The sequence below is a fragment of the Phyllostomus hastatus genome, unplaced genomic scaffold (genome assembly GCF_019186645.2).
Source record: "Phyllostomus hastatus isolate PE091 unplaced genomic scaffold, TTU_PhHast_1.1 phas_scaffold_585, whole genome shotgun sequence".
NCBI classification, from domain to species: domain Eukaryota; kingdom Metazoa; phylum Chordata; class Mammalia; order Chiroptera; family Phyllostomidae; genus Phyllostomus; species Phyllostomus hastatus.
In genome coordinates, this window is record NW_025334037.1 from 8,598,866 (window position 1) to 8,623,051 (window position 24,186).

General features: G+C 50.1%; 1 protein-coding gene across 2 annotated transcripts; it reads left to right on the forward strand.

The window, feature by feature from the left end:
• Window positions 1-3,460: 3,460 nt before the first annotated feature.
• On the forward strand, window positions 3,461-15,202 carry LOC123810144 (serum amyloid A protein-like). 2 transcript variants are annotated; one of them, XM_045825624.1, is made up of 6 exons: window positions 3,461-3,529; window positions 3,953-4,041; window positions 5,820-5,958; window positions 12,053-12,144; window positions 14,384-14,522; window positions 14,898-15,202. In XM_045825624.1, exons 2-6 carry the CDS (start codon window positions 3,957-3,959, stop codon window positions 15,058-15,060), a joined length of 618 nt encoding a protein of 205 aa, XP_045681580.1. In that variant the 5' UTR covers window positions 3,461-3,529; window positions 3,953-3,956; the 3' UTR covers window positions 15,061-15,202. The 2 variants fall into 2 exon arrangements, with proteins under 2 accessions (XP_045681580.1, XP_045681583.1); XM_045825627.1 differs by lacking the exons at window positions 3,461-3,529; window positions 3,953-4,041; window positions 5,820-5,958 and adding an exon at window positions 11,137-11,205.
• Window positions 15,203-24,186: the final 8,984 nt, after the last annotated feature.

A 24,186-nucleotide genomic window follows, 5' to 3' on the forward strand; every position in this document is an offset into this window, starting at 1 on the left:
TCCCAGGGAAATACAGGAGATGAAGAACTCTGCCCCGCTATCCCCCTAGCTGGCACTTCCCCAGCTGTGCTGTCATTTTCCATAACAGTTATTACCTCCCTCTGTTCTTTATAGGTTTCCTAGTGTTTACCCTTCAGTTCTATTAAGGAGGGAAAATTCCCTCCTACCACACCTCTTGAGTTCTTATGACTGAACTAATAATAAAAGAGGCATAAGACCAGATCAACAGAAGTTAAAAAAACAATTTAATATGTAGGCACTGGTGATCATAATGGATATTGACACAAATGATTGAACCAGCCAGCTTCTAATGCTTTTTGGACAAAGAAACAATGAGGTGATGATCTGACGGAACAAAGAAGGTCAGGTTTTGGTTCTCATCAGTGAGGAATCTACACAGAGTTGGAGCTTGGGTAGTAATTTAGTAAAGGAGTAATGAGGTTTACTATAAATAGGTTTTCCTTAATTCTGGCATTAGGGCGTCCCTCTCAGCCCCCTGAACGGGGTGTGGTGGGGGGAGGGGCTACCTTGCACAGGGGACATTTACTTCTTGCATTCAGGGACACAAAGGAGGGTGGATGAGCCCTTCCAGCATTAACTGCAGGTCCAGTAACTTCAATGCAAAGGAAGTAATACACAATTGTGGGTTCTTTTGGAGCAGCCTGTCCTGGAGCCCTCATGGTTTCTGGCACCTAAATGTTACAGGATGCAGCCAAGAGGGGGGACCCCAAATGGGCATTTGAAATAGGGTCCAGAACTTAAGGTGTCCAGGAGATTTTAAGATGTCTCCACCACCCCCCCCTCCCACGGTGTGGGTTGGGGGAAGGGACAAATGGAGCAGGGCCATTGAGAGCTGTTTTGCATAGCAACAGCCTTGCAGCAACCCTCTGGTGTGGTCATTTAACATATCTATAGCCTTTGGCTGGTCCCTTAGATATGTTAAATAGCTGTGGCCATGCCCTGAGCCAGGGGAATGGAAGTAACTTCCCCACCAAAACGTGACTGGGGGCAGATCCCCCAAGCTACAGCGCCTGCGTGGGAGCTCGCAGAAGATTGGCTCCAGGACATGGGGCCACACCTGCCCAGACTCCTGATAGCAGCCCAGTAAAGCTGGAAGGATATGAATTCTGGCATGTGAAGCCGAGTGTGGGAGGAGTCGGAAATGAGGCTGCAGAGGAAGATTGGCCACGGGGATTTAAAACCCAGACGTGGCAGCCATTGAAGAGAGAACCATGCTGCTTTAGGAGAGAGAACCACGTGGCCGTGACAGAGTGGAGACTCCCGCAGCCCTGAGAGGGAGAACCATGAGGCCTGGACAGAGCGGGGACCCCCACAGCTTTAGAAGGGGAACCACCACCTGGTTTTAGCAGAGATCCCGGCGACTCAGCTGAGGGTGCCGGGAACCCAGGGAGGTCTCCCAGTCGAGATGGAGTACTAACTGGGAATAACCAGAGGACTGCCTGAGCCATGGACTTCTATTTCCTTTCCTGAGATACGGTACTCTGGACTGGGCAAAGGGGGGAAGGAAGGAAGGACTGTGTCTGTTTGTGGGTGTTTTAAGGGACTTTAGGATTTTTGATGAAGACATTAGGTCACTACTTGAAGTCTGTATAGCATTAAATAAACATTTCCTTTCCTTTTCACGAATCTCTGGCATTGAGAGACGTCTTTCCTAGGGCGGCGGATATAACGGACCCGGGGCCTTCTATCAATAATAGTATATTGTCCCAGGCCCCCCTTGTTGTGTTCTGTAACATAAACACATCTACTCCCGTTATGAGTTGTCTCCAAAACTGGGTGAGGCGAGGCACAGTCCCTTCCACTTGATAGCTCCCACCTAGTAGCCAGATTAATTTATTTTTAATTAACATTTTTATTGAAATATAGTTGGTATACAATATTATGTTAGCTTCAGGTGTACAACATAGCGATATGACATTTCTATACCTTATCAAGTATTCACCACAGTAAGTCTGGTAGCATGCCACCATGCACAGTTCCATAAGAAAATGAAGAAGCCAGCAGATCCCATGTTGCCTAAGCAGTGGAGCCAGCAGAGCTGGCTTCCCTGTGCCTTGCAGCTGAGAGCTTAGCATATTCGGACAGAGGGGTGGGAGCAGCCTTCCAGGGACCCCATGAGATTTGCTGGGCTAGCCGGTCACTTTTGAAGCTCAAGGGCTTTACACAGGAACTCAGAGGAATTTAATTTGTGGCACACCTGCCATCTGGCCCCCAGGGACCATCCTGAAGGGAATGACCAGGAGACACCCTCCAGCTGCACACTGTCCTGCAGCCTGGGTGCCCCACCCTCTTGGGAACCACCCTGACTGGTATCAGAAGCTGAAACCCCCGCCTAGGCTAAGGCTAAGGGAACGCCCTTGGAACCGTAAGCCAGCAAGGAGACAAAAGCTTATCTCCCTGGCAGGAGGGCTGCTTCTGCTGCTTTATTAATAACTGAACCCCAAAAAGCTTGGTCGGTTAGCCAAAGACGGGTAAGATTCCCCAAGGGGGGAACGACCTAAGACAGGCACAATCACTTTGGGAGGCCCCCCAAAAGAAGGACTTGGGGGGCTGCAGCAAAAGGGGGTGATGGACCCTCGCTCCTCAGCTTTGACATAGCCTGAGTTCTCATCCTCTTGGAGAAAATCTCCTTATCTCTTGGTTGCCTTAGTTCCCTTGCTCCACCTAAGCCTGAAACAATGACAGGGTGGTGCAGCCCTGTGCTGAAAAGGGCGGATTCCCCGGGTGATCAGGCCTAAGAAAGAATAGGTAAATTACTGTGAAACCTTCTTTGTTTAGAATGCTCTCAGTTGAATGAGAGGGGTCCAAGGAGGAAGTTAGTTTGTTCCTCAAAGTCTTACAGCTCTTTGACCCCAACTCAAAATAGACCCTCAGATTTCCTTGTTTTCTATGGTTCCTTACTTCTCCCTAATGAGTACTGTACTTTACCTGAATTATTATGCAAAATGAGCCCAATAAAACCAGGTATGGCTGGTAAATCAGCGTGATCCCCACTAGGGGGGTGGCCATTTTGTCCCTACTTCCCCACAGAAACTAGTTTGTCTCTGTGCATGTTGTTTTTTCTCGCATGTTTATCGTCGAGCCATCCACAGCATTCCATGGTCACTGCTGGCCGGTGACTCACGCATATTCACCCTAGAGCTTCACACCCTTCCCTGCACAGCCCAGGTGGCCCCTCCTCAGCCCCTCCAACTCTGACAGCAGAGCCTTCATCCTCTGACCCACCAGAAGCTACCAAGGCTGCCAGGCAGAGCAGTCTACCTGGTGAGCTTGGGGTTGCGCAAGCTCACCAAGTGGGGAAGTGACCTGGGGGCTGAAGACAGCCACTGGTGTCCAGTAAGTGTGCCTCTGTACTCTGTTGGGGAAATGACCTGGAGGGACTTTGCCCAGGGGCCACATCTGGCTTTTCTTCCCTCCCCATAAGCCCAGCAGGGAGGGCTCAGGGTAAATAAATAGCAGTCGCCTGCACCCAGCAGGCAGGGACCAGTTCGTCCTCCACGGGATTCAGGTGAGGGATAGCTTTCAAAGTCTTACTCTGTTTTCTCTTTCCCACAAGCCTGTACCCTCATTTCAAATCATGGTTCTGCTTGGTGTTTGTGTGTATGGGGGTGTGTGCTGGCAGAGGAACACAGGGTGAGTGCTTTGTGAGGAACTGCAGGCTGCTTTAGGGGGGTCCATTGGGTCCTAACCTCCCTCTTCCTCCTTCACGGCCCCCTTGGTGGCCTCTTACACAGTCTGTGTTCAGGGATGATGAGTGAGAAGTGAGGGCCGTGGTTCTGACTGAGGTCCCACTGCCACGTGCCTGCAAGGACCAGGAGCGTCCCATGAGCACAAATGGTGATGCATAGCCCAGCTCCCTCTGACATGCGAGTCCCAAAGGCAGGTGTGCCCACCTTGCCCGAGTCTCCCTGACCCTCCCCTTTCATTTCAGCACCATGAAGCTCCTTACAGGCCTCGTTTTCTGCTCCCTGGTCCTGGGAGGTGAGGGCTTCTTCTCCTTCCTGAGCGAGGCTTATGAAGGTAAAGAGGCTGCGGGGTTGCGGGGGGGGGGGCACCCAAGGGCACTCGGGTTCCCCCTGAGCAGCCTTCAGGGGTGGGGCTATTACTTAGGTTGTGTTGGCCAATGTGGTAGCTAGAATGTGCCAGATCTTTGGGGAGCTTTCCACCAAACAGATAGAAAACCACGGGATTTCTTTCAATCGGTTACGACAGAGAGAACACTCATCATTCCCTGCTGAAAGGTAAGTTGCACCAGAAGACACAGAACAGGTCTTGAAATGGTATAAAATTTCCCTCAGGCCAAACTGCACAATGTAGCATTAAAGCTGCTATCTCTCCTCCTCCTGCGCCCTTCTTTGTTCCCTTCCCTTCCCTCATTGGATACTTTGGAGAGACCTGCAGCTTAGCTCCTGCTGGGGCTTCCTCTAGTCAGTGACAATGTCCCTGCCTCAGTCTGTTTGCCACCCTCTTCTGGCCTCTGAACCCCCAAAAAGGAAACTGGTGACATCCATCGAGGCTCCTCTAGGAACTCAGCACTTTCACGCAGTTTAGGGCGAGCAACTGCCCTGGTTTGTCTGGGTCTGAGGAGATTTCCATGACACTCTCAGTGCTGACAGGCGCAGGTGTGGCCAAGCAGGGACGGCTGGTCTCCCACTTGATGTGGAGAACAACTTGCTGAGGCAGAGCCTTCCCCAACCTCAGGATGAGAGCCACTGAGCACATTGAGCAGGGACCGTCTGCCAGTGTTCCCGTCCCAGAGCAGAGTGGGGACCCAGCTGTGCGGGAGGCCCCGGCCCTGGCCAGCTAGATGTGCCTCAGCACCCCTTCCTGGAGCTCGGTGGGTGTCAGTCTGAGCTGCATGCTGGGTCCCCTGGAGAGCATTACACACTGTGGACACCTGAGAGCACCCCTGAGAGTCAGATGTAATTGGCCTGAGACGTGGCATCGGACTTTCCCGACTTCCCGAGTGTCCCAGTGGTCAGAAAGCACAGCCGAGGCTGAGGAGAGGGACCAGTGCTCCAGCGCTCGCTGGCTCACGCCATCTGTCCAGTCTGTTCCCAACATTTCCAGGGTGCTGTTTATGCCCCTAACACTCAGAGGGACTGCAGTCACAGTGTGTGCGTTGTGTCTGAGAGACTACACACTGTAGGCGTCAGGCAGCTGCGCTCCACGTCTGGGCCTTCCTCAGAACCTGCTTTCCACGTGACCACCTCGCTCCCCGAGCTCCCCGACTGCTCTCATCGGTGGCTTCCCTCCATCACACAGGCTCTTGATCATGAGGCAGTTTGCTCCCCTGGGACATGTGGCCGGGGTGGTGCAATTTTCGTGGTCCCAGTGGGAATATGGGGCCCACATCTAGTGGGCAGAGAGGCAGGGAGGCTGGGAAACACCCCACAGCACTCAGGAGGGCCCAGAGGAATGAAGAACTCACTGGCCCCAAACCTCAGTGGGGCTGGAGTTGAGAGGTCCTGTTCTGTGAGGGCACCCCCCTTCTCTCCTCTCAGCGTGAGTCATAGAGGCTACAGTGAGATGGAGTCATATGGGGCCTCCCTGGGGTCAGACCCCCAGTACCACCCAGCTGCATTCCACACACCCCCTCCCCCGCCCAGAATGACTCTCCTCAGAGCCACCTGGGAAAGCCAGCTGGAGTCTTCTCAGCCTCGGGTGTCCAGGGTGCTGTGGCCACAGGCTGAAATGAGTCAGTGGCAGGTTTCAGTCCTTGCTTCTCTCTAAGGGTGTCACGGTTCTCTGATGGTTCACCTGATATCTCTGTGCCACGTTCCTTCCTTCCTTCCCAGGGGCTAAAGACATGTGGAGAGCCTACTCTGACATGAGAGAAGCCAATTACATAGGTGCAGATAAATACTTCCATGCCCGGGGGAACTATGAAGCTGCCCAGAGGGGCCCTGGGGGCGAATGGGCTGCCAAAGTGATCAGGTAAGCAGGGTCCTGGGGTGGCAGGGTGCTGAGCAGAGGTTAGCTGACTTTGGGGATCAGGAGGGCATAGCCCCTAGAGAAGGACCCTGTAGGGGGTCTGTGGGGTCCCCCCTCATGTTCTTCCTGTCCACCTCCTCCATCCATTCCCAGCCTCTGACTCTTCTCCCTCCTTCTCTCCTCCATCAAGTGATGCCAGAGAGCACTCTCAGAGAGTCACAGACCTTTTTCAGGCATGGAGACAGTGGCTATGGAGCAGAGGACTCGAGGCAGGACCAGGAAGCCAATGAATGGGGCCGGAGCGGCAAGGACCCCAATCACTTCAGACCCAAGGGCCTGCCCGACAAGTACTGACTCCTTCTCTGTGCTCCCAGGACAGGGGCTGTGAGGCCCCTGTGGGCAGGGACACCGAGCCATTGAGTTCTACACCCCCATTTGCTGACTGAGGGCACCTAATGGGTGTGTAATAAACGCTTAGGAGATGCAATGTTGAACACTGTGTGTTATTCCTGGTGTAAGGACTGCCTCTGACGCCACTGGGTGATGGATGGGCACGCATAAGAAGGCCGAGCTTGTGCCTGTGTGTTTGGGTGGAAGGGGCACAATCGCAGTGTCACATGGGGCAGACATCCTGCCGCAGACCTTCCTGGAGTGAGAGGGAACCTGTTCCTCTCTCCAGGTTTTAGGTTCCAGTGTTGCTCCTCCTTGCTTCCTGTCAATGGTGTCCTGTCACACTCTCTGTCCCCAGGGCCTTGTCTTAGTCTTCGGAGTTCTGTCCTTCAGTGGCTTCTGTCTGGGGACAGGGGATACAGCCATGGGAGGACCAATCCCTGGGATCCAGGTCCAGCAACTGCCACCTTGATCTCCTGTTCATTCTCAGCAACACCTGCAAATCCAATTAGTAACCCACCTCTGTCTGTCACACCTAAGAAAAGCCTCCAAAGCATTTTTCTCACTCTGTTTTACCGCCTTATTTCAAGCCTAAATGAAGATGTAATGCCCTCTCATGGGTGAATATTTCCTCACAACTTCTTCACCTTAACCAGCTCAAACTGCGGAATTGGTAGGAAGGAGAAAAGATCATTCATCGGTAACCGTATTAATTGCTAAGGAGCAGAGAATACAAGAAGGAATAAGTCTTAGAAAGGGGGCCCCCATGGCTGAGGTCCAGGACTTATGGAAAGCCTGTAGCCCATCGGAAGGCTGGTAAAGATGGCTGGGTGTCCGAGGCCACAGCTGACAACAAGAACTTCCCCCAGGAGGTGCCAGTGAAACTTGGCAGAAACTGCCCAGATGCAGTTGCACTCCCTGGGAATGCCACTTGCTTCCTGCAAGCGCACAAGGCTACAGCCCCCGTGGGGACAGGAGTCAGAATGCTGCTGAACTTTCTGGAAGCCAACTGACAAGAAGCACCGCTAGGGATTTAATTATATCTCCCCACCCTCAATTCATGTCGATGTCCTCCCTTCCAGTACGGCTGTGTTTGGACTAAGGACGTCATTAAAGTTAAATGAGGTCCTAAGAGGGGAGCCTCGGTCTGATGGGATCGGTGTTCTTATAGAAGGAGATGAACTGACCACCAGCGCATGCTCGAGGTTGCTGCCAGCCAACCCACAGCCAGGATGAGGGTCAGCAAAATCACCCATGGGTGGCAGTCAGACTTTGCTGGGGCCTGGGAGGCTGGTGAATGATATTTACATTAGCTATTTTCTTTCATCGCAAAGCCAGACTGTGCACCGTACGGGGCAGGCCTCGCTAGATTTAAGCTGTAGAGAAAGTCCTTGTAGTTTCCAGGTGGAGAAACCGAGCTTTAGGGGCGTGTGCCTCGGCTGTGAAAGGGGCAGAGGCAGGACTGCAGGCCGGTGTGTCTGACTCTGAAACCCCACATGAGCTGTCCACGGCCGTGAGGGTGGGCAGTGGAGACCCACTGTCCTTCCCCCGTCTCGTCTCCAGCAGTCGGTGTGAGTGGTCGGGAGAGCGCTGACGCCGGAGACGCCTGCTCGTTGAGGGACAGGCCCCACATCTCATTCACCCTTGTGTACAGGACACCGAATGCAGGCACTCAATCACCGCTTTCTCAATAGGTTACTGCATTGAAAATTCGGGCTGCATCCACATCACTCTTTACTCTTACGCATTTTCCTCTTCGTAAGAGACAAATGTCCTGAGCCCTGACTGCCCTGACTGACGTGGCTCAGGTGGTTGGGCGTTGTCCTGCAAAGTGGAAGGTCACCAGTTGATTCCTGGTCAGGGGACACACACCTCAGCCTCTGGTATGAGAGACAACAGATTGATGTTTCTCACCCACATCCATGTTTCTCTTCCCCTCTCTCCAAAAATAAACACATAAAATTTATTTCTAAAACAGAACCCAAAGTCTTAAAAGAGCTGCCCATGTGCACTTCCTGGTTCCTCACTTCTGAATCACACAGAACCTGCTCCAGCCAAGCCTCTGTCTCCACCACTCCAGCTAAGCAGCTGCTGTCGCCACTGACTGACCCAAGTGCTGCCAAAAATGACTCCCGCATTTCTCCCCTCTCATCTGCAGGCCTCTGGGCAGCTTTCAAGTGCTGCCCCCTTCCGCCCTTCTGGATGGTTTTCCCACTTGGTTTAGTAATACCACACTTTGCTGGGGTTTCTACTCATTTTCTAAATCTCCTTAGCTGGGTCTTCCTTATCTCCTCCAAATTCTGAGTGTTCCACAGACTTTGTTCTGGGCTCTCACTTTTTATTTCTCTAAGCTCTCAGTCAAATGTACAGAGGGTCCATATGCTAATGGCTCTTACTAGGCACCCATTCAGCTATTCAACACCTATTGGATGAGACCCAGTACATGGGAGCAATGGCACCCGGTACTGAAAAGGCAGCAGGGAGTCAGACAGCCAAGATCAGCGCTCTCAGGGAGGCAACGCTCCGCTGGGAGAGTATTTATGCAGCTAGTTACTATTCTACACAATGGAACTAACTCACGTGCTGTACAGTGGCCATGTCTGGGTGGCAGTTGTACAGCAGATGGCTAAGAAGCCACACGCTCAGTCCTAACTGACCAGGTTGACTCTCTGCTTTGCTGCCAACCTCGTGGCAGTATGCGTGGTGGTGCGTGCACAAATGATCGGGAGAAGTTGTTAAGTGAGAAAGCAGAATATAAAATAACAGGCATTACATCCCTGACTTCGAGTATTCACATACGCACCTACACTTAGCAAACAGAGCGGAGGCCACACAGGAAGGTTCAGCAGAGGTTCTCCCCACCGCCTCCCCCAGCCCGGGCTGATGAAACTGGCACTGCTTTTTGTTTCTGTGTCTTTACCTATTTTATATTTTCCAGCTCTCTTCAGGGAACCAGAGCATCCAGCTAAGAGGCTGCTCATTCACCAAGCCTGACCACGTTCTCAGCGTTTTCCGAGCACTGATGATGGGTGAGGGCAAAAACCCAACAACCCGCTCCTGTCCTGACTGGGGTTCCAGTGTCGGGATAAAGAAAAACAGCACCTGTGTCATCAGAACACACCTTACGTGTGTGTGCCTCTGTCACTCCCCACACGCACACAAAAACTAGAACAACACTAAGTGTGCAAACTCCATAAATCATGCATCTACTTAATATGGATCACAATGAACTAGAAATTGACACATGGCTCAGGGTCGCATGTAAAGGTTGTCATGGAAGATGAAAGGAAAGGACGCTCCTCATTTCCATGGTCCATGTCCTGTCTGTTCATAGTCCTTCTCCGCTCTGTTCTCCTCCACAGATCTGTCTCCTCGCAGGCCTGCAGACCTGCCAGGGGTAACCGAGTAATTCCAGCACTTGTCCTTGAAAACTGCACCCTGACCAACATCTGGAGAAAGAAGTTTCCTTGAGATAAAAAACAGAAAACATTCGCTCTGCTCTTGCAGCTGAGAGTAGCATGTAGGATAATAAAAATTATATTCACGAAAGCTATTCTTAACATAGCAGTTTTTATAACAACAACTACTACTACTATGACAAAACAAACTTCAGAGATTGTCATATATCCCATGTGTCATTGCTACAGGACATAGCAAGTTTCTACACTACAGTTCAACGACCCTGGGTTATAGAACTTCCAATATAACCTGCCACTATGACCTTCAGTAGTGACTGACCATGAACACACTTTATAGGGAACTGATCCGAGTGGCCATGGCAAATGCAGCTCAGACCTGGTTCGGAAAACCAACAGGCATGAGGCAGTACACAGGAGCCAGGCCCACAGATCGGCTTTCCCATGAGGGACTAGGCTTGCATTGTACTCAGGCTGCTTTGAGGCTTGCTTTTGCTAAGACTCCCTCATCCTGAGTTAAGACAGCTGATGTTTAAAGTATATCTTTGAAGTAACTCCTTAAAGTCTGTGCTGAGCAGTTCCAAGGACAGAATATAAACGGATCAATCACTCTTATTGTTCCCTTACATTTGCAACATTCTTTTCTTTGTTATCTGTAAGAAGTAATCACTTAAAGCAAACCTGAGTGTTATGAATGAGGACCTTCCTTGACGTAATGCTCCCAGAAAGCAATAAAAGCCTATCCAGGCAAGGGTTGGGACACTCTCTCTCTCACAGAGTGGCCATGCTATCCCTTTTCTCTACAGGACTTCTGCAGTCCATGTGAATTTGTTCATTGCATCCACAACACCACAGACGCTGCTGGCCAGAGTCGCATCATCACTTGACTCTGGAGGACACCTTCTCCAGTGCAGAGTCCACACCAGCCGGGTGCTGGAAGCTTTCTTTTGCGGAGTCGTCTGTCCTTCTTCCCTACACCTGTACCCCGGGCCCCAGTTTCATCCTGAGCTGCCGCTCACCCTGGAGCCCCTTCTGCTCTTCCACTGACCCTACGTCCTCACATTCTCCACTCCAACCTCTCCTCTAATGCTGATTCTCCTTCACTGCAAGTGTAAGCACATTACTATGCAGGGAGAAACAACCTTTCCCAGCACTCGGGAGACTGGAAATGGGTAGGAAACCTCAACTTGTGGCATCTCTGAAAGCTGCCAAGTTGCACAATCTGGGAAACTTAGAGGTGTGTGAAAAAAATGCTGTCATGTTCTGGAAGACCTGTTTTGAACAAGAGGAATTTCCCAAATATCAGTGTTTTACCTCAAACCCCTCCTCCCGTTTGCCCCACCAGTGACACATCAGTATATATACAGCCCCAGGCACAGCTCCCAGGCAGGCAGCACAGGCAGCTCAGCTTCACCAGGAGTCTCTGCAGGACCGAACAGCCAAGGTGAGGTGCTGGCGCTTTCCACCACATTCCCTCTGTGGAGATGCTCTTTTCCCACCAGCATTCTTGTGCGCATCCCAGCTCTCTTGACTTTCCCTGAGTCTATTGTTTTTAGACAATGAGAATTCATAACATGGGAATACTTTGGGGGTAGAGGTTTCATCATATGTGTCTTCTGTGTGAGTCAGTGATGGTAGAGCAGGTATCCTACAATATTTATAGGGTAACTTTTCTCGTATTACAGAGAGGTACAGTGGACACGAATTTCCAAATGCCTGTATACATTTATTTGGGTTTCAGGGCAATAGGGGATGACCGACATGGAAATTATTTTATAGCAGTGATTGTCAGCCTTGTCCATCTCATGGTACACATGAGCTAATTTCTAAAGTCTCATGGCACACCCAAAATATTTCTTTTCTTGGCCTGACAAAAATTTAGTTGTAATTTTGATTCATTCATACCAGATGGCTATTGTTGTGTTGGTTTTTGTCATTTTTTTCTAAGTTTTAAATTTTAAGGGAAACAGGTCAGTGCCCCTGACTAAATAGTCAGGTAGTATATGTTTTAAAAATTCTTGCAGCACGCCTGTTGAAAGTCACTGGCATATAGGTTGCACTCTCCTGTAAGGGAAATCACTGTGGTTCTAATGAGTCAGGTGAAAATGTAGACCTGGATTCTCTGAAATACAATCCATCCATCTGCATGGGTGGATAGACAGACAAAGATATTGACATAGAAATATAAAATTGAGTGGAATTTACATTTGGAATGCTAGGATAGGTCAGCATCACCAAAAAAGAGACACAACTCTCTCATGCTGCTTGTGTCTGCCTGACTCTCTCCTCAGGATGAAGCTTTCCACCGTCATCATTTTCTGCTCCCTGGTGCTGGGTGTCAGCACCGAAGGGTGGGGAACGTTCCTCAGGGAAGCTGCTCAAGGTAAGGACGCAGCATGGGTTGTGAGGGGGTGCATCAGACCTGCACCCAGGTTTCACCTGAGCAGAGGCCACGTTCTCACTAGGAAGAAAGAGAACAGTGCTTTCATGGTAGGTGTTCCCTAGGATTTTCTGGCCAGCTGTGTACTGTTTTGTGGGGATCCTGGAGCTGGAGGGCACTGAACGTTTGTGCCCCAACTTGCAGCAGGAGTGATGAAGAGATGGGGAGTTCAGAGGTGACTCTCCGAATATAAATCGTGCTCTACTGCCCCCTAATGGCAATCAGAGACAGTTCATTTCTTGGTCTCAGCCATGAAATGGGTGTGTCAAAGGTGTGGGGAGTATTTTACATTCCCCAACGTTAATACAACAAATATTAACGGAGCTTTTAATACATGTAGGCATCATTCTAAGTGTTTTTCGTGTACAATAAGCTCGTTTTCCTCCTCTTGTTTTAATTTGTCAGTCCTGCAATGTAGGTGCCATTATCTCTTAACAGAGAAATAGAGGCTCAAAGAGAGCGAGAGGCCTCACAAAGTCAGCAGGTAGGGCAGGACTTAATCTGGGTCATTGAGATCCGGGCCTCGGCATTAACCATGGTCCCAGATGGCCGGCCTCCCAGACAAGGCTGCACGTGGAAGAGTGAGGGATTTGCGAACACTTGTTCTGTTCTTTAACTGAGCAAACTGCTCATGGTGGGGAGGTGGTGCCTTTGACAGGCAAATCTACAGAGCTCCCCTCCCTGTGACGAAAACCACGATGAACTACCTGCTGATGTTCCTGCTGGGGCTGCGACCTGGCCCGGAAACCAATAGAGAGAGAAATATACCTCACCAGCCATAGTGAAGAAATACAATTTTGTTTATTCACAGAATTATTTTGCATTTTTTTCTGTTATTGTCTCTGAGTAATTATCTTCAGAGTTTGCAGTTAATTCCATCTAAATTCTCATAGACCAGGCTAAAAATATCTTTTCATCTCTTAGGTCAGTGTTTTTTCAAAAGGCTGTTCTAGGACCCCTTGCACGAGAATCATACGGGGTCTGGGGTGCTTTATGAAAGGCAGATAAGTGTGTCCACTGAATCACAATGTCTGGGGCTGAGCGTCAACACCTCGCCTTTATTAAGCACCAGGTTGGTTGTGTGCTCACTGAAGTTTGAGAAGCACTGTCTTTGACGTGCTGCCCCCTGGTGGTAAAATACACCAGACATTTTGGAAATTCGTGTTATGCAAGTCCAGGCCACAGAGATCTATTTAAATCAGAATGTGTAAGTACAGCAGGAATGTCATACCTCTCACCAAAACTATCTTTTCTAATGACAAAATGACATGTGAGATGAAGATCAGTGATCTCATGGAGAAATTAATTATGTAGACCATGAATCTAACTCTACATTAGATTTTTCTTTGTCTAAAAAGTGATTACATTTTTTTCCATTTAATTGTAGCTTGATCAAATTCATTCTATGACTCCCTGTTCATCTTGATTCTCTTACTTCCTTTAGCTGCCCCTCTTCCTAAAGTCCAGAGAAGTAAAGTAATACCATATTGTCCACCTACAATGTTCTTGACATTACAGAGCCTTTTCTCAGTGCTTCTGTGCAACCACTCTGAGGGGATCCAGACTCCCCCACTTTATGGGGGGAACATTGAACTTTAGAGCTGGTGGGGCACTTGCCCTTGTTCTGCATCTATTACCCCATTTCTACAAAGTCTGTGAGGGAACTCACTCTGACTGTGTGCGGATTGAGCTCTGGCAGCTGCCCAGGTGCCACATGTGCCCAGACACGCAGACGTGCTCAGGATGGGCTGTGCTGTCCTCGTCTGTGGGGTGAATGTCTCCCCTTGACTGGCTGGGAGCTCTGGGCTTCTGAGCCTCCCTCGGAATCCCCTTTGTTCCCACCCCCAGTCAGGGGTTCCCTGCATCCTCCCAGGTGGAGGTTCCTTGTGCAAACGAACATCCTTAAAGGCCATCTCACCTCTTCTCTGCGTGCCCCATACACAGCCAGAGACAAAGTAGCCACAGAACTTAGAATGGAGCCAAACAGAATCAAACGTGTACCGCATGTGATTCTCATAACATTAACCCAGGAACAAAAGGTAAAAAAAACATGTATCTCATTGCAGTTAATCTCCAAGGGCTTAGTCAAAGGCCCAAATCATATAATCGATAGAAGAAAATGTTTTATTCCTCATTTGCCCAGATGTGATCACCTCCACCTCACATGTGCCTTCCTTCCCAGGGGCTGGAGACATGTGGAGAGCCTACTCCGACATGAGAGAAGCCAATTACATAGGTGCAGATAAGTACTTCCACGCCCGGGGGAACTATGACGCTGCCCAGAGGGGACCTGGAGGTGCCTGGTCTGCTAAAGTGATCAGGTAACAGGGCTCCTGGGGATGCAGGATGGTGAGCAGAGCTTGGTGGCCTTGGGGAGCCAGGCGGGGCCAAGCCAGGAGGAGTTTCCTGTGAAGAATGTGGTCCCTCCTCCTCTTAACTGCCCTGTCCCTCTGGGCCCATTGTGAAGTCTGAGGTGCTAAAGGAGCCAGAACAAGGCAACTAGAATGGGCGATTCCCGCCCTCCCGGGGAGTGCTGTCCACCCCGTGCTGGGGTCAGCCAGGGCTGCATTGCCGCCTGGGCAGGGTCTTTCTTGGCTCCTCTCAGCCACTGATCCCTTGGAAAGGGGCGAGTGGGAAGGGGAGGCTGTTTCTCATTGGCCCCTTATTCACCTCCTACCTGCCATCCTCCATTCCAGCAATGCCAGAGAGCAGGCTCAGAGAGTCACAGACCTTTTCAAGCATGGAAACAGTGGCCACGGAAAGGAGGACTCGAGGCAGGACCAGGAAGCCAACCGATGGGGTCGGAGCGGCAAGGACCCCAATCACTTCAGACCCAAGGGCCTGCCCAACAAGTACTGACTCCTTCTCTGTGCTCCCAGGACAGGGGCTGTGAGGCCCCTGAGGGCAGGGACACGGAGTGGTTGAAGTCTATATATCCATATGCTGATAGAGCACACCTAATGCATGTGTAGTAAACGCTTAAGATACTGAATGTTAAAAAGTGTGTTTAATTCTTTGGTGGAAGGACTGCCTGTTTGATACCAAGGGGTGAATGATGGACACCCACATGAAGGCCGAGCCTGTGCCCGCATGTTTGTGTGTAGGGGACACAATCTCAGTGTCCTGCGGGGCAGACACCCTACACCAACGCTCCCCTAACCAGACTGGCCCACTCCAGGACCTTCTAGTTTCTTGCTTGTCAACTTGGCTCGTGGCACCCAGCAAACTTCTGGCATCTAGTGTGCACTCACTTTCCACCAAGATCTAAATCTCAGCCCTGTGGTTTACTCCTTTATTTCTTATCCCTTAGAACCTATCTCCAGTCACTAGTTAGTAATTCTTTATGTTAAACCCTCCCTCTTCAAATTACTGACCGCTTTCTCTCTCCCGACTGGCCCCACCTGATAAAAGGGGTCTTCTGAGGCTGGGCCACCCACGTGGGATCTCTCTCTGAAATCCACAGCAACACAGACTCGATGTCTACACTTCCCCCTACTTCCCACCCTGATCATGCTGAGGCCTCCCCAGTTATTCTGGTGCTGTTCCCAGGCCTCTCTGCGTGCACATCTCCTCACGCCCCCGTCAGTGTGTCTTGTGCCCTGCTCTGCACGCAAGCCTCGTCCCTCAGCGGCCCCTTCGGATCGTGTTTGGGAGCCTAATCCCAGAAGTTCAGGGAGGTGGTATCTTGGGCTCCACCACACCGGGCCCTACCCTGCTGCCACCTGTAACCAGTGCCTTTCATTCTCCCAGAGGCATGGCTCTCACATTTTCTCACATCTTGACTCGCGCTGTCCTTGAATTCAGATTCCGATAAAAAGTGTGCTCCTCAAAGAAACTTCCCAGGGGCCCATACCCCACATTCTCAGGCAGTTTCAGGCCCCCCACCACAGCCCTTCACCCACACCTGTGAAATCTTCCTCACCCTGTCTGCTCAGAGCTGGTTCTTCATGGCCACACTATTGACAGAAGAGACCTGGTTCTTCTTGCTGACGGATGTAAAGAATTACAGATCAGCAAATCTATCAGCTTGCAATCAGTTTATTAGTGATCCATTCCCATGGAAGAGAACAGGCCTAGCTGGGGGGCGGGGGGCGGTGAAAGGCAAAGGTTCAGGGCAAAGCAGGGCAGCAAAAGTAAGAACAGCTGAAGACCAGGGTGGCAAGCCCCCAGGTGGGCCAAGGCTGGGTTTCTGGAGAGCCAAGAGCACCCCAAGTGCCCAGACAGCCAGTCCTTGTTCTGAGGACTTATATAGCTGGCAGGATGGGAGTAAAAAGTCACATATTGATTGATGGGTAAAGGTGGTGCCAGCTTTCCCTGGGGGATGTGACTACCCAAACTTAGGTGTGTGTGTGTGGGGGGGGGGGGTTCTGTTAGCCTGAATCCTTATCTTACTCCACACTCCATTTGTTCATCTTGTTGTAAAATAGATATGTGGCAGGAGGCAGTTAATTCAAGTTGGGGCAGTTATCCGAAGTTATTTATGGCCTACTTCTCTGGGCACTGTGGACCCTCTCCTGCATTCCAGGCCTTGGGATGCAAGCACAGTTTCAAGGCTTTGTTTCTGAGGTAGTAGAAACACTACTTAGAATTTCAAAGACTTCCCTCCTTCCTTGCTAACATAGTGTTTCTTGTGATGTTGGAACAACTGGCAATATTATCAGACCAGGCTCAGGACTTGGAAGTTAGCGGCTGAGACATGTGTCCCTCCTTCTCTCTGCCTTGGTTTACTATTCATTCTACCTAAGTAATAAAAGGCGTTTCCTGGCAACCAAGATGCTAGACGCTGGCCAATAACAGCAGTGCAGGCTCAGAGTTCCTATGCTGTCTCCTGCCTCGACACCAGTGAGTTCCCTAAGTGTGGGCCCATTGCTGTACCTCATTTGCTGTAGTGAGAGACTGGGGAGTAACACAGGGCAAGAACAAGGCCAATATGAAGACGTATTAGAGAGCCAGCCGTGAGCACCAGCCTCAGAGTTGGAGCTGGAACCTTCCAAGGAATGCAGTGACAAGTGACTCAGCACTATCCCCAGGAGTCAAATAAAAGCACCTATTCACGGGTTTCCATCCCCATTGTCAAGGGCGAGCCCTGGAATGTTCCTTCTCTTACATTTCATTGCTGTGCACATGTGAATGACCCGGGAATTTCCCTGGGTGTGACGTACGAGGTCACGGGGCAGACTGAAAGCAAGGTACTGCCAGGCTGCACCTGCGTGAAAAGCATCAAAGCCCACATGGAACTCACCGCTGGGGAAAGACGAGGGGCCAGGCGTTCCGACGGGGTGCACGAACCCTGTCTGATGCACCGCACTCCCCGTGCCTTTCTGAAGTGTGCGGAAAACACACACCCCCCCGCCCCCCAACGACGTGTGGACACAGTAGATTCACTCAGGAGTAAAAAGACTGATGGAATCTCAGGCAGAGAGTGAAAAAGAGAAGAATATACACTGGTCAGCCAAGAGGGGAGAGGGGTGGAGACAACAGGGAAGCACGGAGAAATGGACTTGTGAGGTGAATCGGCCATGAACCTGGAGACCCCACACAGACAGAGCCACCGCAGAGGAACGCGATCTGGAGCCCCGTGCTCTGTAACACACTGGAAACTCTGTGGGGCTCTGATGGGTCTAGGGACATGGTGGCATTCCTCACAGCAAGATTGTATCTGTTACACACCATGGAATATTTTGCTGAAAATAACTTGTTTTTGTTTTCTTACAAAAATGAGTGGTTTGCTAGAAGCTGGAGTAAAATTAGGCTAATATGATGGCCCCTATGATTAGGGGGTTCCAAGGACTATATAAGCCACATGGCCACCAATGGAGAAGTTCCGAGAGCAGTGACCAGCGCCTTTTCATTGGCTAGAGTTTGGCCTCCAGTGTCAAAGTTGGACTCTAGTAGCCCGGGCCGCACTGTCTGGGCTGGGCTGGACGTCTGCATGTCTTCTTGGACTCCAAACTCAACTCTAAGGCCCGGATCATGAAGGCCGTTCCAGTCAGCACCCCTAGCCTGGGAGGGGGGACCAGGGAGCCATCTGACCCAACCGGAACCCAGTTCCTGGGCTCGCCTCACAGGAAGTCATTTCTCCAAAAGGATTCAAGTCTAAACAAAACGAGAATAGTAGAAAGTGTGTAACTGCCTTTAAATCAGTATAAAAAATACGTATGCCTAAAAAACACAAAGATTTATGTCTCACAAAATAATTTGTGGTGAGTAATTTCCCCACTAGGGCCCGGGCTCTGCACTGACTTTCAGATTCCTTCTGAGTTTCTGCTCCCCCAAAATTCAGACTGACCTTCCTACTCTGAGGGTGATCCAGGCACCAGAGGCTCAGCACCACCTGGGACCCTGTCCGGAATGCAATATCTCGGGCTCCACCTCAGATGCACTGTGGCAGCCAGGGCCAGTTACAGAATGTGTGGGCACCAGGGCAAAGTAAAGATGTGGGGACCTCTGCTTGGATATGACTAAAAACTCCAAGATGCTGACAGCAGGGCATTAAGCCAAGCACAGAGCTCAGCCACACTGGGGGCTCTGCATGGCGCATGGGCCTCAGGCCTTGAAACAGGCCGTTCACTAGAAGCTCCACAGCCTGAGAATTAAGAACACTGAGACCATGTCCCTAAAGCCAGGCTTTGCCTGCTAATCTCAGATACAAGTGGGCCTAGGTCACAAGGGGAATACAGAAACTGAATATGCAGGCTGAAATCAGAGTCATCCATCAGGAACGATGTATTACTTGGCTGAGACGGAAGCCACAACCCAGGAAAACAGTCTCTGCTTAGCACAGGGCTGTGCCGGTCCCTGTTTTTCTCAGCCCCTGAAAGAACCACCCAGTGGGAATTCCCCAGGTCTCACTGTTCCGTTTGGCCCACAGACCGGGGTGGACCGTTTGGCCCACAGACCGGGGTGGACCATTTGGCCCACAGACCAGGGTGGACTGGAAACTCTGGGCGTGTCATCTCAGCACAGCAGCTCGGTGTTGAAAGTCCGTGCTGTTCTTCAGCAAGTTGCCTGGTGTCCAGATTTCTTCTAATCAAAGGGTGGGAAGGGCTGGTTGTGGCTCTGACCTCACTCTGAAGTTACTGTTCCTGACTGGGGTAAAGATTTCAGCCCCCTGTTCTGCCACAAAAGGGTTAAGAGAGTAGATTTTATGTGATCTGTATTTTACAATTTAAAAAAAATCCTTGACATGCAGAAGCTGAAGGCTCAGACCCTGGCAGAATTTCAGCAGGCGGGCACAGGGGCAAAGGACACGTCAGGGTTGAACAGGACCACGACCAGAGGGCCAGGCGCAGGGTGGGTCCAGGAGCCGAGAATCCCAGACGAGAGGCAAATGTGGGCTCTGAAACTGAGAAACTGCATTGGGGAACAGGTCAGGAGGGCCTCAAGTGCCAAGCCCCAGCACTGGGGTTTCCTCTGGAGGCAGAGGGAGCCGCCGAAGGTTTCAGTTGGGAAGAGGCATGGTCAAGGCTGGCCCTCAAGAGGACAAGGATTCTCACGGTCAATCTCTGATCAACAGTCTCACTTCCCATGAGACCAAGACAAGCACTCTTCCTCGGGTGCCTCAGTTTATCTATAAATGAGGGTAACTCTCTGAACCTACACCTAGGAACAACACGGGGCTGGGAGGCAAGCTGCAGCAGGTTAAGTTAATTCCTAGGGGTGCGGGCACCAGGTCTGGGCAGGATCCCTGACACCCGTATTTTTCAGAAGCTCCTACAGTGATGCTGACGTGTAGCAGTCTGTGAAGCAGCTGACTGCATGATGCCTACGGCTGCTTACGTATTTCCGTGCTGAGACTGCCACATGTTCATGTGCTGAGACTGCCAGGGGAAGGCAGCACCTAGAAGGGAAGATAATACTACTGTAGCTGTCTAGGTAAGAAGTGACGGGAACGTGGATGGTAACGACAGAAAACGGGAAAAATGACCACCACCACCACCACCACCACCACCACCACGTAGAATTGAGACGGTTTACAGAGTAATTGGCAGTGTTAAAAAACAAAATCATACCCTGGCAGGGTGGCTCTTTTGACTGGAGCGCCATCCCACACACCGAAAAGGTTGCAGGTTCGATCCCCGGTTGCAGTGCGTACAGGAGGTAACCGATCTATGTTTCTCACTCACGTCAATGTTTCTCTCTCTCTCTCACTCCCCACCCCCTTCCTCTCTCTCTACAGTCAGAGGATAAACATATCCTCAGGTGAGGATTTTAGAAAATAATGCAACATTTAAATGAGTTGTGAGTGGACCAGGACGTCCTTTTTAGGGGAAGAGATCAAGAAGGGTTTGTAGGATGCGGGTGGTGTTGACCAGAAAATTCCAGACTAGTTGATTAACACTACATTTCTGGGAAGAGTTGAAAGTAAAATTTGGTCAGTTTTTACATCTAGGTTTGGTATCATGTGCTTTTAGCACAAGTGACACCATGTTGAGCCTGCAGTTTTCTCTTTCTTTTTTTTTTAAAGATTTTATTTATTTATTTTTAGAGAGGGAAGGGAGCGAGAGAGAGAGAAACATCAATGTGCAGTTGCTGGGGTCCATGGCCTGCAACCCAGGCATGTGCCCTGGCTGGGAATTGAACCTGCGATGCTTTGGTTCGCAGCCCACACTCAACCCACTGAGCTACGCCAGCCAGGGCCAGTTTTCTCTTTAACTGTTCCCCTCTTTTGACTGGACTCTCAGATTCACGAAGAGATATGGTCAAAATTAAGGTGTTAGCACTTCTCTCAGCTACCACTCGGCAGCTCCACTGACCCTGGCTGTGGCATGATGTTTGCTGCATCTCTGTGACATGGGCTTGTGGTTTTGCCTTTAACAGCAGTGAGGGTTTGGAAGAAGGACGAGGCAAGGATGACTGCAAGTGTTGAGCCTTGACCAGGGCAGTGACAAATTTCATACATGCAAGAAAGTTACTAACTTCAGTTTTTGTTTTCCCACTTTCTCTGAATCACGTAAAACAATGTACATGGGTCTGATCACTACTGGGTAAAACCAAGATATTCTAGTCTTTCAAACAACAGCCAACATTTATCGCCCACCCAGCATGACACGGGCGCTATGCCCTGGAGTTCAGTCTCCTGTGATGGTCACTGCGAGGCAGCTCCGACCTCACTCTTCCTCTGCGCCAGTCACTGAGTGATGTGCTTCACATTCATGATCTCGTTCATTCCTCACAACACCTTCAGTGGGCGCTCGTATGATCCCCATCTGATAGACGAAGAAACTGAAACCTGGAGAAACAAAGTAACTTCCCCAAGTCTGGTTAAGGAAAAGACAGCGCAGACACTCAAAACCAGACAATCGGCCTCAGGACCCAAGCTCTCCCAGGCGATGCTGCCCTGCCGCCCGTTAAACAACGGTGACATGTATAAATGAGAGCGAAAGCAGGACAATCATGAATCACAGTCTGTCTTGCTTTTCTAGGGCAGTCATAGATACAAGCTGTATTTGAAAACACTGCTTAGTATCCAAGTAGACTTCAAATTTAAAAATTTAGCTGAAGGGTTTTTTTTGGTTTATTTGTCTTGGAAAATGAACTTTGATGACACGATATTCTTAAATGCTAGAAATTTCTCTCTGTACCCTTCTGGTAACTGGGGGTTGCTGTAACATGCCCCAGAAACAGCTGCTGGGAAGTGACTGCCCCGCTGTGTCCTTCTTCTGAGGTGCCCTCAGGGCGGCGTTTGGGGCAGTCTCTGTGTAAGGACAAAAGCTGACAGTGGAGGGCAGGCTGTCGCTCTCCACCCTGGTCCAGACTCACATTCAACACAATCCATAATCTAGCTGATGCTAGAGGGAAAGTGTGATGTTGCGATCTGTAAGGAGAAATGTATATTTGGTCTTGGTTCCAGCGTCTGAAATTGAGCTCCTAAAACCCTCGAAATCTCCTAGGCGATGAGTGAGGAAGAGGCTGCTTTTTTGTGTTAATGAGGTGACTTTGGACTGCAGCTAGACTGGGGCTGGCTGCCAACCACCCGAATAGAGAGAGGGCTGCAGCTTTCAGCCGCACCCCACCCCGCACCACACCTTCAGAGACGGGAGAGGAGCTGGAGACCGATTAATCTCCAGTGGCCAAATGATTTCATCAGTGGTGCCTGTGTAATTAAGCCTTCATAAAAACCTAAAAGGACTGGGTTCCAGGCTTCTGGCTTGGTGAAGTGTGGAGATTCAGGGAGCGTGGAGCTCAGCCAGGGCATGGGAGCCCCTCGCACTTCCCCCACGCCGTGTCCTATGCATCTCTTCCCTCTGGCTGCTCCTCATGCTATCTTTTCACAATAAACTGCTAACCTAGCATGTACAATGTCTCTACGAGCTCTGTGAGCCACTCCAGCAAACTAATGAAACCAAGGAGGGAGCTGTGGGAACGAGCCGCTGTTTTATGCCAGTCAGAAGCACAGTTAACAACCTGGACCTGCTACTGGGGTCAAAGTGCAGGGCAGACTTATGGAACTAGGCACTGACGAGAGAAATTCTGAGATATCAAAATTAAATTACACTTGGCCCCGTGGTGGGCAAAAAAGACCACTGGAGTTGCTCAGTTAAGAGAGTTAAGCAGAGATTAACCAAAGGCTACTCACCTTCCTGAATGTGCACTGAAACTTCAATCAACTTCCTGGCGGACCTTCCTGGCAGATGCCTTCCTGGCGTCTGGTGGTCACACCATTGCTGTGCACGGCTGATCCAGCAGAAGCACACAGTTCTTCCTGACGGACTATGCACCTACCCCAGAACTGCCCACACTTTACCTTTTCCCACCCCTGTTTGCAGTAGCCAATGTAAACTCTTTCAAAACAACTTGCATCTTCCTTCCCCAAACCATTATATAAAAGGCCTACAGATAGCCCTGGCTGGTGTAGCTTAGTGGATTTGAGTGGCAGCCTGAGGACCAAAGGGTTGCCAGTTTGATTCCCAGTCAGGGCACATGCCTGGGTTGCAGGCCAGGTGCCCTGTTGGAGGCATGTGAGAGACAACCACACACTGATGTTTTTCTCCCTCTCTTTCCCATCTCTCTAAAAATAAATAAATAAAATATTTTTTAAAAATGCCTACAGACAAAGACGAATGATCACCTCCATCCCGCCCTTGTGCCGGTGGCTTAGATTTTATGTCCCAGGGCCTGGTCCTTTTTCTGACTAGCAAATGGCTAAATAACCACCCCCCCCCCTTTTTTTTCTTTTGGCTTTGAGTTTAACCCAAACCTGTAAGCTTTTGGCTGTGAAGGTTGGGTTTAACATCCCTTAACCAAGTAGATAGTGTAAGAATTCATTTGAATCGGACACCCAAGCTGGTGGGGAATTGCATAGGATGGAGAAATCACACACATACATACACACACCACCACCACCACCACCACAGCCACGGCCACCACACATTGCTGACCAGCCTCGTCAGGTTTCCCAAAATTCTAACAAGTGTTGTGAACCCTCCTTTCTCTGACAATTTTTAACCTATCGGGTTATATAACATATACAAATGTCATGTGAAAGTATGACAGCAATTTCTGTCTATAGATCTCTGGCTGTGTTATAAATAGAAAAAAATATTCAATGTAGCCAACACTTTGCTTACTCTACACCGAGTCTCCCCCACACCGCCCTGCAAGTTGCTCACAATAAACTGTGTCTATATGCTATTCAAATAAAAACTTTGATCATATTTTACATGCTATGTAAATGTACGGGAGCCTGAAAAACGGCAATCTAGTACTTGGCTTAAATAATACAAGCACTGCCCTGACCGGTGTGGCTCAGTTGGTTGGGCATGGTCCAACAAAGCGAAAGGTCGCTAGTCTGATTACCTGTCAGGGCACATACCTGGGCTGCAGGTTCGGTGCCTGGTTGGGGGCACGTATGAGAGGCAACCGATCAATGTTTCTCCCTCACATCAATGTTTCCCTCCCTCTCGTTCTCCTTCCCCCTCTCTCTAAAAATAAATAAATAAAAATCTTTAAAAATTAATAATAATACAGGCACTTGCTTCAATC

Bases quoted from the DNA above. Each gene is read 5' to 3' on its own strand.
- LOC123810144 (XM_045825624.1), top strand. From the start codon at position 3,957: ATGAAGCTCCTTACAGGCCTCGTTTTCTGCTCCCTGGTCCTGGGAGGT. The intron at 5,959-12,052 runs GTAAGCAGGGTC...CTCTCTCCTCAG, and splicing joins TGGGCTGCCAAAGTGATCAG to GATGAAGCTTTCCACCGTCA. The intron at 12,145-14,383 runs GTAAGGACGCAG...CTTCCTTCCCAG, and splicing joins CCTCAGGGAAGCTGCTCAAG to GGGCTGGAGACATGTGGAGA.